This window comes from Bufo bufo, chromosome 5, assembly GCF_905171765.1.
Source record: "Bufo bufo chromosome 5, aBufBuf1.1, whole genome shotgun sequence".
In the NCBI taxonomy this organism is placed as follows: domain Eukaryota; kingdom Metazoa; phylum Chordata; class Amphibia; order Anura; family Bufonidae; genus Bufo; species Bufo bufo.
In genome coordinates this window covers 35,231,856-35,245,286 of record NC_053393.1, presented here as the reverse complement: position 1 = coordinate 35,245,286, position 13,431 = coordinate 35,231,856, and the positions used below count along the sequence as shown (strand labels likewise).

Genomic DNA, 13,431 nt, shown 5'->3' with positions numbered 1-13,431 from the left:
TCCAGCCATTGGCTTCCTTAGTACTTAGTCCAGCACTTGGCCTCCTTAGTACTTAGTCCAGCACTTGGCCTCCTTAGTAGTTAGTCCAGCACTTGTCCTCTTTAGTACTTAGTCCAGCCATTGGCCTCCTTAGTACTTAGTCCAGCACTTGGCCTCCTTAGTAGTTAGTCCAGCACTTGGCCTCCTTAGTAGTTAGTCCAGCACTTGGCCTCCTTAGTACTTAGTCCAGCTCCTGTCCTCTGTAGTATTTAGTCCAGAACTCTTCTCTCTTTGTCAGGAACATGTCCCACTTATGATTACATCAAGCACTTGCCCTTCTTAGTACTTGGCCCAGAAATGGTCCTACTTAGCAGTTAGTCCCCCCAGATGTATGATATCTTCTCCCGTACAGAGCACAGACCTCCACAACTTAACAGGAAGATGAGACATGTCCAGACAGTTGACATCTGATAGAATCCTGTCTTCTCACCATGTACATTGCAGCCAGTGAGCGCTGCTCTGCTGTTAGGACACGTTTTCTCATAAAATATGGCTGCCAAGCACCTGCCTGTCCAGAAACACCCCACATCCTGCAACCAGATGTTCCTGCCGTCCGTCCTGCAACATCACACACCCTTCTAATAGCGGGATGAAGCCATACCACCAGTACAGAATTACAGCCTGCAGGAGCTGTGTATTATAAGGGCGGCTGTGGGGCAAACTGGGCGAGTATCCAGGGTACCAGTCAATGTTGCTCGCTGCACTGCACTGGAAGATAGCGTTTTAGACCAGACCTCAATGCTTCCCGAGAAATGATGGTTGTGTTCAGACACTGAACCAGCAGTGAGGCATGAGCTCATTGAAAACTAGCAGAATTATGAATGCAGCTCTGGGTGTAACTAGAGATAACTCAATATCAGTGTTAGTAAAGGTATTTTGTTTCCTGTGCTTTTACATAGGACTGCAGGTTAATACACTGAATTAATTTGAACTCAGGGACTATCACATGTCACAAACAAGGGGAACCCTAAAGAGTTCCTAGATGTAGATGAGTTGCCATACTGCCTGATATCATCCATGTCTTCTGCTGTACGCCCACCACATTCAATGCATCAGAAAGAAACAATTCAATGACAAACTCAGCCCTGCTACATTGGCACATTACACATTCAGCTCTGCTGCATCAGGCTATTGAAAGAAAAAGAAATCTCAGCCTGCCACTCTGGACACGATGCCTTCGATGCAGCGTGCAGTTTTTGTCATTCCTATCATTTTACCCTGACATATTTCTGGGCTGCACCATTTGGCAGCTCCTTTAGTTTTGTGCATGTGAGATTTGGCAGCTGCGCTGAGTAGACGGGGGCGGCGGGGACGGTCTGCCTGGACTGCACTGCACCGCTGGATAGCCCACGGCTCTATAGTTTGGGGAGGTCAGTGATTCCTGGTGACTTCGTGTGCATGGAAGGTACAGGAGGAGCATGTAACTGTACATTATATGCTGGTGTATTATATACTGATTGTACATGGGGGAGGGGCAGAAGAGCGCGCCAGGGCGTAAGAGCGACGCCAGCGAACCGCGCCACCAGAATTAAAGGGATTGTCTAGTCTTATCTACATCCAGCGCAATCCCTGTATAGTGACGCGTTCTGCAACTTTGTAATACACTACAAAGACCAGCATTTTACGGCATAAATTAGGCGCATCTACGGCAGTCTGAAGTGAAAAACTGCTTTACTCCAAGACCTCTGCTTGCTGTCAGTGACAACCAAATCTGACATCATTCATCCTAAATGATGTATAACTTTCAGTGCCATTCATCAACAGATAAGCCTTGGGGTAGGTAATTCATAGTGGGATTGCTCTAACTGTAAAGAATCCTTTCCTGTTTCCCTGTCTAAATCGCCTTTCCTCCACATGCAATAAATGCCCACTGGTGCGTTGGGCGTGCCTGTGATACATTGTAACCACCTACCAGGATGGGAGAAAGACACGACAGTGGCCATTTTGCATCCACCTGTGCATTCATTTTCTGTCCCTCTATCCGTTTTTTTTTATATCCGTTTCGCATCCGTTTTTAATGGCCTCTGAAAACAAATGAATTTCATTGGCTTTTTTTAAAAACCCTCACCCCCTACATTGCCCTTAGTATATATTATGCCGCTCTATAGTGTCTCCAGGACATATCTTGTGCTCAATAGTGCCCCAGTATCTATAATTCCCCCCTTAGTGATACTTGGCCCCAATAGTGCCCCAGTATCTATAATGCCCCACTTAGTGATACTTGGCCCCAATAGTGCTCCAGTATCTATAATGCCCCCCTTAGTGATACTTGGCCCCAATAGTGCTCCAGTATCTATAATGCCCCCCTTAGTGATACTTGGCCCCAATAGTGCTCCAGTATCTATAATGCCCCCCTTAGTGATACTTGGTCCCAATAGTTCTCCAGTATCTATAATGCTCCCCTTAGTGATACTTGGTCCCAATAGTGCCCCAGTATCTATAATGCCCCCCTTAGTGATACTTGGCCCCAATAGTGCCCCAGTATCTATAATGCCCCCCTTAGTGATACTTGGCCCCAATAGTGCTCCAGTATCTATAATGCCCCCCTTAGTGATACTTGGTCCCAATAGTTCTCCAGTATCTATAATGCTCCCCTTAGTGATACTTGGTCCCAATAGTGCCCCAGTATCTATAATGCCCCCCTTAGTGATACTTGGCCCCAATAGTGCCCCAGTATCTATAATGCCCCCCTTAGTGATACTTGGCCCCAATAGTGCTCCAGTATCTATAATGCCCCCCCTTAGTGATACTTGGCCCCAATAGTGCTCCAGTATCTATAATGCCCCCCTTAGTGATACTTGGTCCCAATAGTTCTCCAGTATCTATAATGCTCCCCTTAGTGATACTTGGTCGCAAAAGTGCCCCAGTATCTATAATGCCCCCCTTAGTGATACTTGGCACCAATAGTGCTCCAGTATCTATAATGCCCCCCTTAGTGATACTTGGTCCCAATAGTTCTCCAGTATCTATAATGCTCCCCTTAGTGATACTTGGTCCCAATAGTGCCCCAGTATCTATAATGCCCCCTTAGTGATACTTGGCCCCAATAGTGCCCAGTATCTATAATGCCCCCCTTAGTGATACTTGGCCCCAATAGTGCTCCAGTATCTATAATGCCCCCCTTAGTGATACTTAGCCCCAATAGTTCTCCAGTATCTATAATGACCCCCTTAGTGATACTTGGCCCCAATAGTGCTCCAGTATCTATAATGCCCCCCCTTAGTGATACTTGGCCCCAATAGTGCTCCAGTATCTATAATGCCCCCCTTAGTGATACTTGGTCCCAATAGTTCTCCAGTATCTATAATGCTCCCCTTAGTGATACTTGGTCCCAATAGTGCCCCAGTATCTATAATGCCCCCCTTAGTGATACTTGGCCCCAATAGTGCTCCAGTATCTATAATGCCCCCTTAGTGATACTTGGTCCCAATAGTTCTCCAGTATCTATAAAGCCCCCCTTAGTGATACTTGGCCCCAATAGTGCTCCAGTATCTATAATGCCCCCCTTAGTGATACTTGGCCCCAATAGTGTTCCAGTATCTATAATGCCCCCCTTAGTGATACTTGGCCCCAATAGTGCCCTAGTATCTATAATGCCCCCCTTAGTGATATTTGGTCCCAATAGTGCTCCAGTATCAATAATGCCCCCTTAGTGATACTTGGCCCCAATAGTGCCCCAGTATCTATAATGCCCCCCTTAGTGATACTTGGTCCCAATAGTGCCCCAGTATCTATAATGCCCCCCTTAGTGATACTTGGCCCCAATAGTGCTCCAGTATCTATAATGCCCCCTTAGTGAAACTTGGCCCCAATAGTGCCCTAGTATTTATAATGCCCCCCTTAGTGATATTTGGTCCAAATAGTGCTCCAGTATCAATAATGCCCCCTTAGTGATACTTGGCCCCAATAGTGTCCTAGCATCTATAATGCCCCCCTTAGTGATACTTGGCCCCAATAGTGCCCCAGTATCTATAATGCCCCCCTTAGTGATACTTGGTCCCAATAGTGCTCCAGTATCAATAATGCCCCCCTTAGTGAAACTTTGCCCAAATAGTGCCCCAGTATCTATAATACCCCCCTTAGTGATACTTGGTCCCAATAGTGCTCCAGTATCTATAATGCCCCTCTTAGTGATACTTGGCCCCAATAGTTCTCCAGTATCTATAATGCCCCCCTTAGTGATACTTGGTCCCAAAAGTGCCCCAGTATCTATAATGCCCCCCTTAGTGATACTTGGCCCCCAATAGTGCTCCAGTATCTATAATGCCCCCCTTAGTGATACTTGGTCCCAATAGTTCTCCAGTATCTATAATGCCCCCCTTAGTGATACTTGGCCCCAATAGTGCTCCAGTATCAATAATGCCCACCTTAGTGATACTTGGCCCCAATAGTGCTCCAGTATCTATAATGCCCCCCTTAGTGATACTTGGCCCCAATAGTGCCCTAGTATCTATAATGCCCCCCTTAGTGATATTTGGTCCCAATAGTGCTCCAGTATTAATAATGCCCCCTTAGTGATACTTGGCCCCAATAGTGCCCCAGTATCTATAATGCCCCCCTTAGTGATACTTGGCCCCAATAGTGCTCCAGTATCAATAATGCCCCCTTAGTGATACTTGGTCCCAATAGTTCTCCAGTATCTATAATGCCCCCCTTAGTGATACTTGGCCCCAATAGTGCTCCAGTATCTATAATGCCCCCCTTAGTGATATTTGGTCCCAATAGTGCTCCAGTATCAATAATGCCCGCTTAGTGATACTTGGTCCCAATAGTTGTCCAGTATCTATAATGCCCCCCTTAGTGATACTTGGCCCCAATAGTGCTCCAGTATCTATAATGCCCCCTTAGTGATACTTGGCCCCAATAGTGCCCTAGTATCTATAATGCCCCCCTTAGTGATATTTGGTCCCAATAGTGCTCCAGTATCAATAATGCCCCCTTAGTGATACTTGGCCCCAATAGTGCCCCAGTATCTATAGGTCCCAATAGTGCTCCAGTATCAATAATGCCCCCCTTAGTGATACTTGGCCCCAATAGTGCCCCAGTATCTATAATACCCCCCTTAGTGATACTTGGTCCCAATAGTGCTCCATTATCTATAATGCCCCCCTTAGTGATACTTGGCCCCAATAGTGTTCCAGCATCTATAATGCCCCCCTTAGTGATACTTGGCCCCAATAGTGCTCCAGTATCAATAATGCCCCCCTTAGTGATACTTGGCCCCAATAGTGCCCCAGTATCTATAATGCCCCCCTTAGTGATACTTGGCCCCAATAGTGCTCCAGTATCAATAATGCCCCCTTAGTGATACTTGGCCCCAATAGTGCTCCAGTATCTATAATGCCCCCCTTAGTGATATTTGGTCCCAATAGTGCTCCAGTATCAATAATGCCCCCTTAGTGATACTTGGTCCCAATAGTTCTCCAGTATCTATAATGCCCCCCTTAGTGATACTTGGTCCCAATAGTGCCCCAGTATCTATAATGCCCCCCTTAGTGATACTTGGCCCCAATAGTGCTCCAGTATCTATAATGCCCCCTTAGTGATACTTGGTCCCAATAGTTCTCCAGTATCTATAATGCCCCCCTTAGTGATACTTGGCCCCAATAGTGCTCCAGTATCTATAATGCCCCCCTTAGTGATACTTGGCCCCAATAGTGCTCCAGTATCTATAATGCCCCCCTTAGTGATACTTGGCCCCAATAGTGCCCTAGTATCTATAATGCCCCCCTTAGTGAAATTTGGTCCCAATAGTGCTCCAGTATCAATAATGCCCCCTTAGTGATACTTGGCCCCAATAGTGCCCCAGTATCTATAGGTCCCAATAGTGCTCCAGTATCAATAATGCCCCCCTTAGTGATACTTGGCCCCAATAGTGCCCCAGTATCTATAATACCCCCCTTAGTGATACTTGGCCCCAATAGTGCTCCAGTATCAATAATGCCCCCCTTAGTGATACTTGGCCCCAATAGTGCCCCAGTATCTATAATGCCCCCCTTAGTGATATTTGGTCCCAATAGTGCTCCAGTATCAATAATGCCCCCTTAGTGATACTTGGTCCCAATAGTTCTCCAGTATCTATAATGCCCCCCTTAGTGATACTTGGCCCCAATAGTGCTCCAGTATCTATAATGCCCCCCTTAGTGATACTTGGCCCCAATAGTGCTCCAGTATCTATAATGCCCCCCTTAGTGATACTTGGCCCCAATAGTGCCCTAGTATCTATAATGCCCCCCTTAGTGATATTTGGTCCCAATAGTGCTCCAGTATCAATAATGCCCCCTTAGTGATACTTGGCCCCAATAGTGCCCCAGTATCTATAGGTCCCAATAGTGCTCCAGTATCAATAATGCCCCCCTTAGTGATACATGGCCCCAATAGTGCCCCAGTATCTATAATACCCCCCTTAGTGATACTTGGTCCCAATAGTGCTCCAGTATCTATAATGCCCCCCTTAGTGATACTTGGCCCCAATAGTGCTCCAGCATCTATAATGCCCCCCTTAGTGATACTTGGCCCCAATAGTGCCCCAGTATATATAATGCCCCCCTTAGTGATACTTGGCCCCAATAGTGCCCCAGTATCTATAATGCCCCCCTTAGTGATATTTGGTCCCAATAGTGCTCCAGTATCAATAATGCCCCCCTTAGTGATACTTGGCCCCAATAGTGCCCCAGTATCTATAATGCCCCCCTTAGTGATACTTGGTCCCAATAGTGCTCCAGTATCTATAATGCCCCCCTTAGTGATACTTGGTCCCAATAGTGCTCCAGTATCTATAATGCCCCCCTTAGTGATTCTTGGTCCCAATAGTGCTCCAGTAGCTATAATGCCCCCCTTAGTGATACTTGGCCCCAATAGTGCCCTAGTATCTATAATTCCCCCTTAGTGATATTTGGTCCCAATAGTGCTCCAGTATCAATAATGCCCCCTTAGTGATACTTGGCCCCAATAGTGCCCCAGTATCTATAGGTCCCAATAGTGCCCCAGTATCTATAATGCCCCCCTTAGTGATACTTGGTCCCAATAGTGCTCCAGTATCTATAATGCCCCCCCTTAGTGATACTTGGCCCCAATAGTGCCCCAGTATCTATAATGCCCCCCTTAGTGATACTTGGCCCCAATAGTGCCCCAGTATCTATAATGCCCCCCTTAGTGATACTTGGCCCCAATAGTGCTCCAGTATCTATAATGCCCCCCTTAGTGATACTTGGCCCCAATAGTGCCCCAGTATCTATAATGCCCCCCTTAGTGATACTTGGCCCCAATAGTGCTCCAGTATCTATAATGCCCCCCTTAGTGATACTTGGCCCCAATAGTGCCCCAGTATCTATAATGCCCCCCTTAGTGATACTTGGCCCAATAGTGCTCCAGTATCTATAATGCCCCCCTTAGTGATACTTGGCCCCAATAGTGCTCCAGTATCTATAATGCCCCCCTTAGTGATACTTGGCCCCAATAGTGCCCCAGTATCTATAATGCCCCCCTTAGTGATACTTGGCCCCAATAGTGCTCCAGTATCTATAATGCCCCCCTTAGTGATACTTGGCCCCAATAGTGCCCCAGTATCTATAATGCCCCCCCTTAGTGATACTTGGCCCCAATAGTGCTCCAGTATCTATAATGCCCCCCTTAGTGATACTTGGCCCCAATAGTGCCCCAGTATCTATAATGCCCCCCTTAGTGATACTTGGCCCCAATAGTGCCCCAGTATCTATAATGCCCCCCTTAGTGATACTTGGTCCCAATAGTGCTCCAGTATCTATAATGCCCCCCTTAGTGATACTTGGCCCCAATAGTGCCCCAGTATCTATAATGCCCCCCTTAGTGATACTTGGCCCCAATAGTGCTCCAGCATCTATAATGCCCCCCTTAGTGATACTTGGCCCCAATAGTGCCCCAGTATCTATAATGCCCCCCTTAGTGATACTTGGCCCCAATAGTGCTCCAGTATCTATAATGCCCCCCTTAGTGATACTTGGCCCCAATAGTGCCCCAGTATCTATAATGCCCCCCTTAGTGATACTTGGTCCCAATAGTGCTCCAGTATCTATAATGCCCCCCTTAGTGATACTTGGCCCCAATAGTGCCCCAGTATCTATAATGCCCCCCTTAGTGATACTTGGCCCCAATAGTGCCCCAGTATCTATAATGCCCCCCTTAGTGATACTTGGCCCCAATAGTGCCCCAGTATCTATAATGCCCCCCTTAGTGATACTTGGCCCCAATAGTGCCCCAGTATCTATAATGCCCCCCTTAGTGTGCACCCTGTATATATTACAGCTCCATTTGTTCCCTCTATATAAATAATGGCCCGCACGATAGTGCTGACAAAACAAAGAATTCTCCCCTCACTATAGGCACGCCGAGCGTGATCACATGATGTCACGGTGCTGGGAACGTCAGGTCCTTCTTCCTCCAGTGTTCCCAGTTGGTGAGTTTTTTTTTTTTTTAACTCCCTGTTTTCTGCTCTGCTCCTAGTGTTCCCGTTTTTTAATGGCCATAGGACGGGTACGCTTCTGTCTAAACCGCCATTATAAACGGGCCTATTGATTTTAATGGGCTCCGTCTGGCGTCAAAGTGGCCAAAGATAGGACATCCTATTTTTTTGATGGCCACTATTCACTGCCAGATCCCAGAGGATTGTCTGGACTGGATACAATTGTAACAAACCCTCAGCTGTGAGAAGTGCATGGTCTATACAGGTTTCAGGCTGACGCAACCACATCCTGTCCGCTATTATTCCTCGAATACTCAATAAACAGTCTTTTATATATTTTTTTTTTTTCCAGGTCCTTTTACAAAACACCACCACAATGCCGCCTGTCCTTGCTGTCTCAGAAGAGTACACTAGGATCCAGTACTGCAAATGGCCGTGCGAGTGCCCTCCAGACCCGCCTGTGTGCCTGCCCGGCGTCAGCCTGGTCACAGATGGTTGTGACTGCTGCAAGACATGTGCAAAACAATTGGGGGAAAACTGTACGGAGGCCGATACATGTGACACCCATAAGGGGCTATACTGTGACTACAGCAGGGACGCGCCTAGGTACGAAGTAGGTGTCTGTGGACGTAAGTATCCCATATGTTTATCATTTAAAAAACAAAAGGAGTTGCAAACCACTAGGGGGCGCTAGTATATTGCTCTGTGACTCTATGGCAGCACAGGTGTTTAGAGAATGTTTGCACCTTTTTAAAGTGTCAGTTGCCTATTTTAAAATTGCTACCTGGACTCCTGTCGGCCCTCGCCAACAAAATGACATCACTTCCTGTCTTAGTGACCACAGAGAGGAGAGAAGTTTTTTTTTTTTTCCTAAGACTTCTCCCAGTCCAGAGATAAGTTGGGCAGATCCTGCTTCAACTAAGACAGGAATGCTCAACCTGCGGCCCTCCAGATGTTGCAAAACTACAACTCCCACCCATGCCCTGCTGTAGGCTGATAGCGGTAGGCTGTACGGCCATGCTGGGAGTTGTAGTTTTGCAACATCTGCCTGAACTAAGAGATAGCTTTCAGATACTTAAAGTGGAAGCCTGCATAGACTGAGGGAAGGGGGGTTATTAAAGGACATCTTTCATGTTGAGAACGGCAGGCAGCATGTTGTAGAGCCAGAGGAGCTGAACAGTTTGATATATAGGTTTATAGGAAAAGATTTATGATAAATGTTCACTTAAATGTTCAGCCCTGTGCATTCTGGAGTCTGAAAGGCGGAGTTATTCAGTAAGTAGAACCGCCCACTGAACTCCTGAGCCCAGAGAGAACAGCAGTTTAAATCAATAAATGACAAGTTCTGAGAATAAATGCAAAATGTGATGCACAGGACTCACTAGTACCAACCAGAGGTGCACTCAGAATAAGAGGACTCGCCCTATCCTCTTGATAGTAGATATATACAGTACAGATCAAAAGTTTGGACACACCTTCTCATTCAAAGAGTTTTCTTTATTGAAGGCATCAAAACTATGAATTAACACATGTGGAATTATATACATAACAAACAAGTGTGAAACAACTGAAAATATGTCATATTCTAGGTTCTTCAAAGTAGCCACCTTTTGCTTTGATTACTGCTTTGCACACTCTTGGCATTCTCTTGATGAGCTTCAAGAGGTAGTCCCCTGAAATGGTCTTCCAACAGTCTTGAAGGAGTTCCCAGAGATGCTTAGCACTTGTTGGCCCTTTTGCCTTCACTCTGCGGTCCAGCTCACCCCAAACCATCTCGATTGGGTTCAGGTCCGGTGACTGTGGAGGCCAGGTCATCTGGCACAGCACCCCATCACTCTCCTTCATGGTCAAATAGCCCTTACTTTCAAAGTTTTCCCAATTTTTCGGCTGACTGACTGACCTTTATTTCTTAAAGTAATGATGGCCACTCGTTTTTCTTTACTTTGCTGCTATTTTCTTGCCATAATACAAATTCTAACAGCCTATTCAGTAGGACTATCAGCTGTGTATCCACCTGACTTCTCCTCAACGCCACTGATGGTCCCAACCCCATTTATAAGGCAAGAAATCCCACTTATTAAACCTGACAGGGCACACCTGTGAAGTGAAAACCATTTCAGGGGACTAACTCTTGAAGCTCATCAAGAGAATGCCAAGAGTGTGCAAAGCAGTAATCAAAGCAAAAGGTGGCTACTTTGAAGAACCTAGAATATGACATATTTTCAGTTGTTTCACACTTGTTTGTTATGTATATAATTTCACATGTGTTAATTCATAGTTTTGATGCCTTCATAGTCATGAAAATAAAGAAAACTCTTTGAATGAGAAGGTGTGTCCAAACTTTTGGTCTGTACTGTACATAACAAAAAGAATCTGGGCACTCTCTAACTCTCTAGGTATTTGGGTCACAATGAATTTATTGATACATAAATTAAAATAAAAATGGATTAAAATATCCTCTTCCTATACTATAGCATATAAACGCCTAAACAACAATCATACACATCATCTGAATATTGGCAAATAAGTAACACCTAAAACAGCACGACCTTGTGCAAAATATAAGAATGACCCGACAAATACTGTCAATGTAGTAGATGGATACAATATGACGCAACTGATACTGTCGCAACGTCCTGGAATGCTATCAACGCAAACTCTTGATGAACTAGTGTCCTGTATGTCGAACCGAAATGATTAGATATGTGCGCACATAAAGGTATTCAAAGGTAGCAGCGTCCCGCTAAATCATTACCAGCAGCGTCCCACTGGAGACATTTTCTCATAATCCTCGCGAAAGTCTGCTGAAAATATTGGAGCGGTCTTACCGTATCGGTGAGTATAACCGCAACTGCTCTGCTGGATGGTCCTATGTTGTTCAGACCAATGTCGCGAGCGTGACTCGTCCGCTTTCTCCCGCGTTGGTAGTTTGTTGTTTGGCACGTGCAGCTAGACTTGTATTGTTGGTCTTGCGCTGTATAGATCAAACTTCCTTTCGCGGTGGGAACGTTCTATGTGTAAACGGCAGGCTGTTCACATACATCAGGTAGTCGTAGTATTGGGGTCCTGGCTAAACGCGTTTCGGGGTATACGGTCACCCCCTTCCTCAGTAGCTCCGAGGACCCCAATACTACGACTACCTGATGTATGTGAACAGCCTGCCGTTTACACATAGAACGTCCGCACCGCAAAAGGAAGTTTGATCTATACAGCGCAAGACCAACAATACAAGTCTAGCTGCACGTGCCAAACAACAAACTACCAACGCGGGAGAAAGCGGACGAGTCACGCTCGCGACATTGGTCTGAACAACATAGGACCATCCAGCGGAGCAGTTGCGGTTATACTCACCGATACGGTAAGACCGCTCCAATATTTTCGGCAGACTTTCGCAAGGATTATGAGAAAATGTCTCCAGTGGGACGCTGCTGGTAATGATTTAGCGGGACGCCGCTACCTTTGAGTACCTTTATGTGCGCACATATCTAATCATTTCGGTTCGACATACAGGACACTAGTTCATCAAGAGTTTGCATTGATAGCATTCCAGGACGTTGCGACAGTATCAGTTGCGTCATATTGTATCCTCTACTACATTGACAGTATTTGTCGGGTCATTCTTATATTTTGCACAAGGTCGTGCTGTTTTAGGTGTTACTTATTTGCCAATATTCATATGTGTATGATTGTTGTTTAGGCGTTTATATGCTATAGTATAGGAAGAGGATATTTTAATCAATTTTTATTTTAATTTATGTATCAATAAATTCATTGTGACCCAAATACCTAGAGAGTTAGAGAGTGCCCAGATTCTTTTTGTTAAATGACAAGTTCTACTGAATCTTTTCCTAGAAAACTACATATCAATCTGCTCGGCTCCTCCTGCCCTGTAACATGCCGCCCACAGAGGGGACACCGTGCTCATTGGGACAAATCCATTTTTAAAAAGCACATCTACAAAATATGACAATATTATATGTAACAACTATGGTTGCTCGCCATATTTACACGTGGCTATGATGGGTTTAGTCTGCCCTAAAGGCTGCAGGGTTCTCAGCTGCATAGTGTCAATAGGACTTTTATGAAAATCCTGTTCGCTACAATGTAACATCTGCATGCTATACCGCTGACCAAAGGACGTGACATGTGAGCGCTACATAATACATAAAAAATGAAGTACTATTGTCTGAATTTATTATAGTTCTATTGGATGGATTTTTTTGTAATGGTCACATAGTGGGACCCCTGAAGTGAGCAGAGAGCCCTCGGTTCATTTCTCCAGCAGTCCCATAGAAGTGAATGGAGAGGTGGCTGCTCTTGTGCGGTGCACTCTCCATTAATCTCTATGAAACTTCCGAGTGCACTTGCCTGGACGTTTTCTGAACTCCAATAGAAAAGGATGGAGAGCTCACGACGCACAGACAATGCCATTTTCTTCACTTTCAGGGGCCTGTTCTGGAGGTACTTTAGGGTAAGGGTCTCAGAGGTGGGATCTGCACTCATCTGACTTTAATGGCATATCACTAGGATGACACAACCCCAATTCTATGCTCAGTAATGTAAGCTTACTAGGGATCAAAGCTCCATTTTTTACTGATACAGAGCTTCCGATAGACAGAGTTTAATGACAAGCATCTTGCAGCCTGCAGCCACCACTAGAGGGAGCTCAGGAGCTTACTGGATACTGTTTCTCCATTGAACTTAATGATAACCCAGTATATAATAAGCTCTTGAGCTCCCCCCAGTGGTGGCTGCAGGGTGCTAGAATGCTATCATTTAACTATTTCTATGCAGAGAGTTTCGAGCTCTGTATCAGGAAAACAAAACTGAGTTCTCACTGCTGTAGATGCTGATCAGCACAAAATATTGGATGAACTGTAAAATTGACCTTGTGTAAAGGTGGACTTTTAGAGGCATAGGTACAGAGGGTGTCAATGAAGCAGTTGCAACCT

At 45.5% G+C, this 13,431-nt stretch overlaps 1 protein-coding gene across 1 annotated transcript in view; it reads left to right on the top strand.

Annotated features, from left to right (window-relative positions):
• Positions 1-13,431, top strand: part of CCN4 (cellular communication network factor 4) — a 49,653-nt gene that overhangs the window by 29,565 nt on the left and 6,657 nt on the right. The window contains exon 2 of the mRNA XM_040432546.1: positions 8,832-9,108. Coding sequence (XP_040288480.1) covers positions 8,832-9,108 — 277 coding nt within the window. The remainder of the gene's footprint in view (positions 1-8,831; positions 9,109-13,431) is intronic.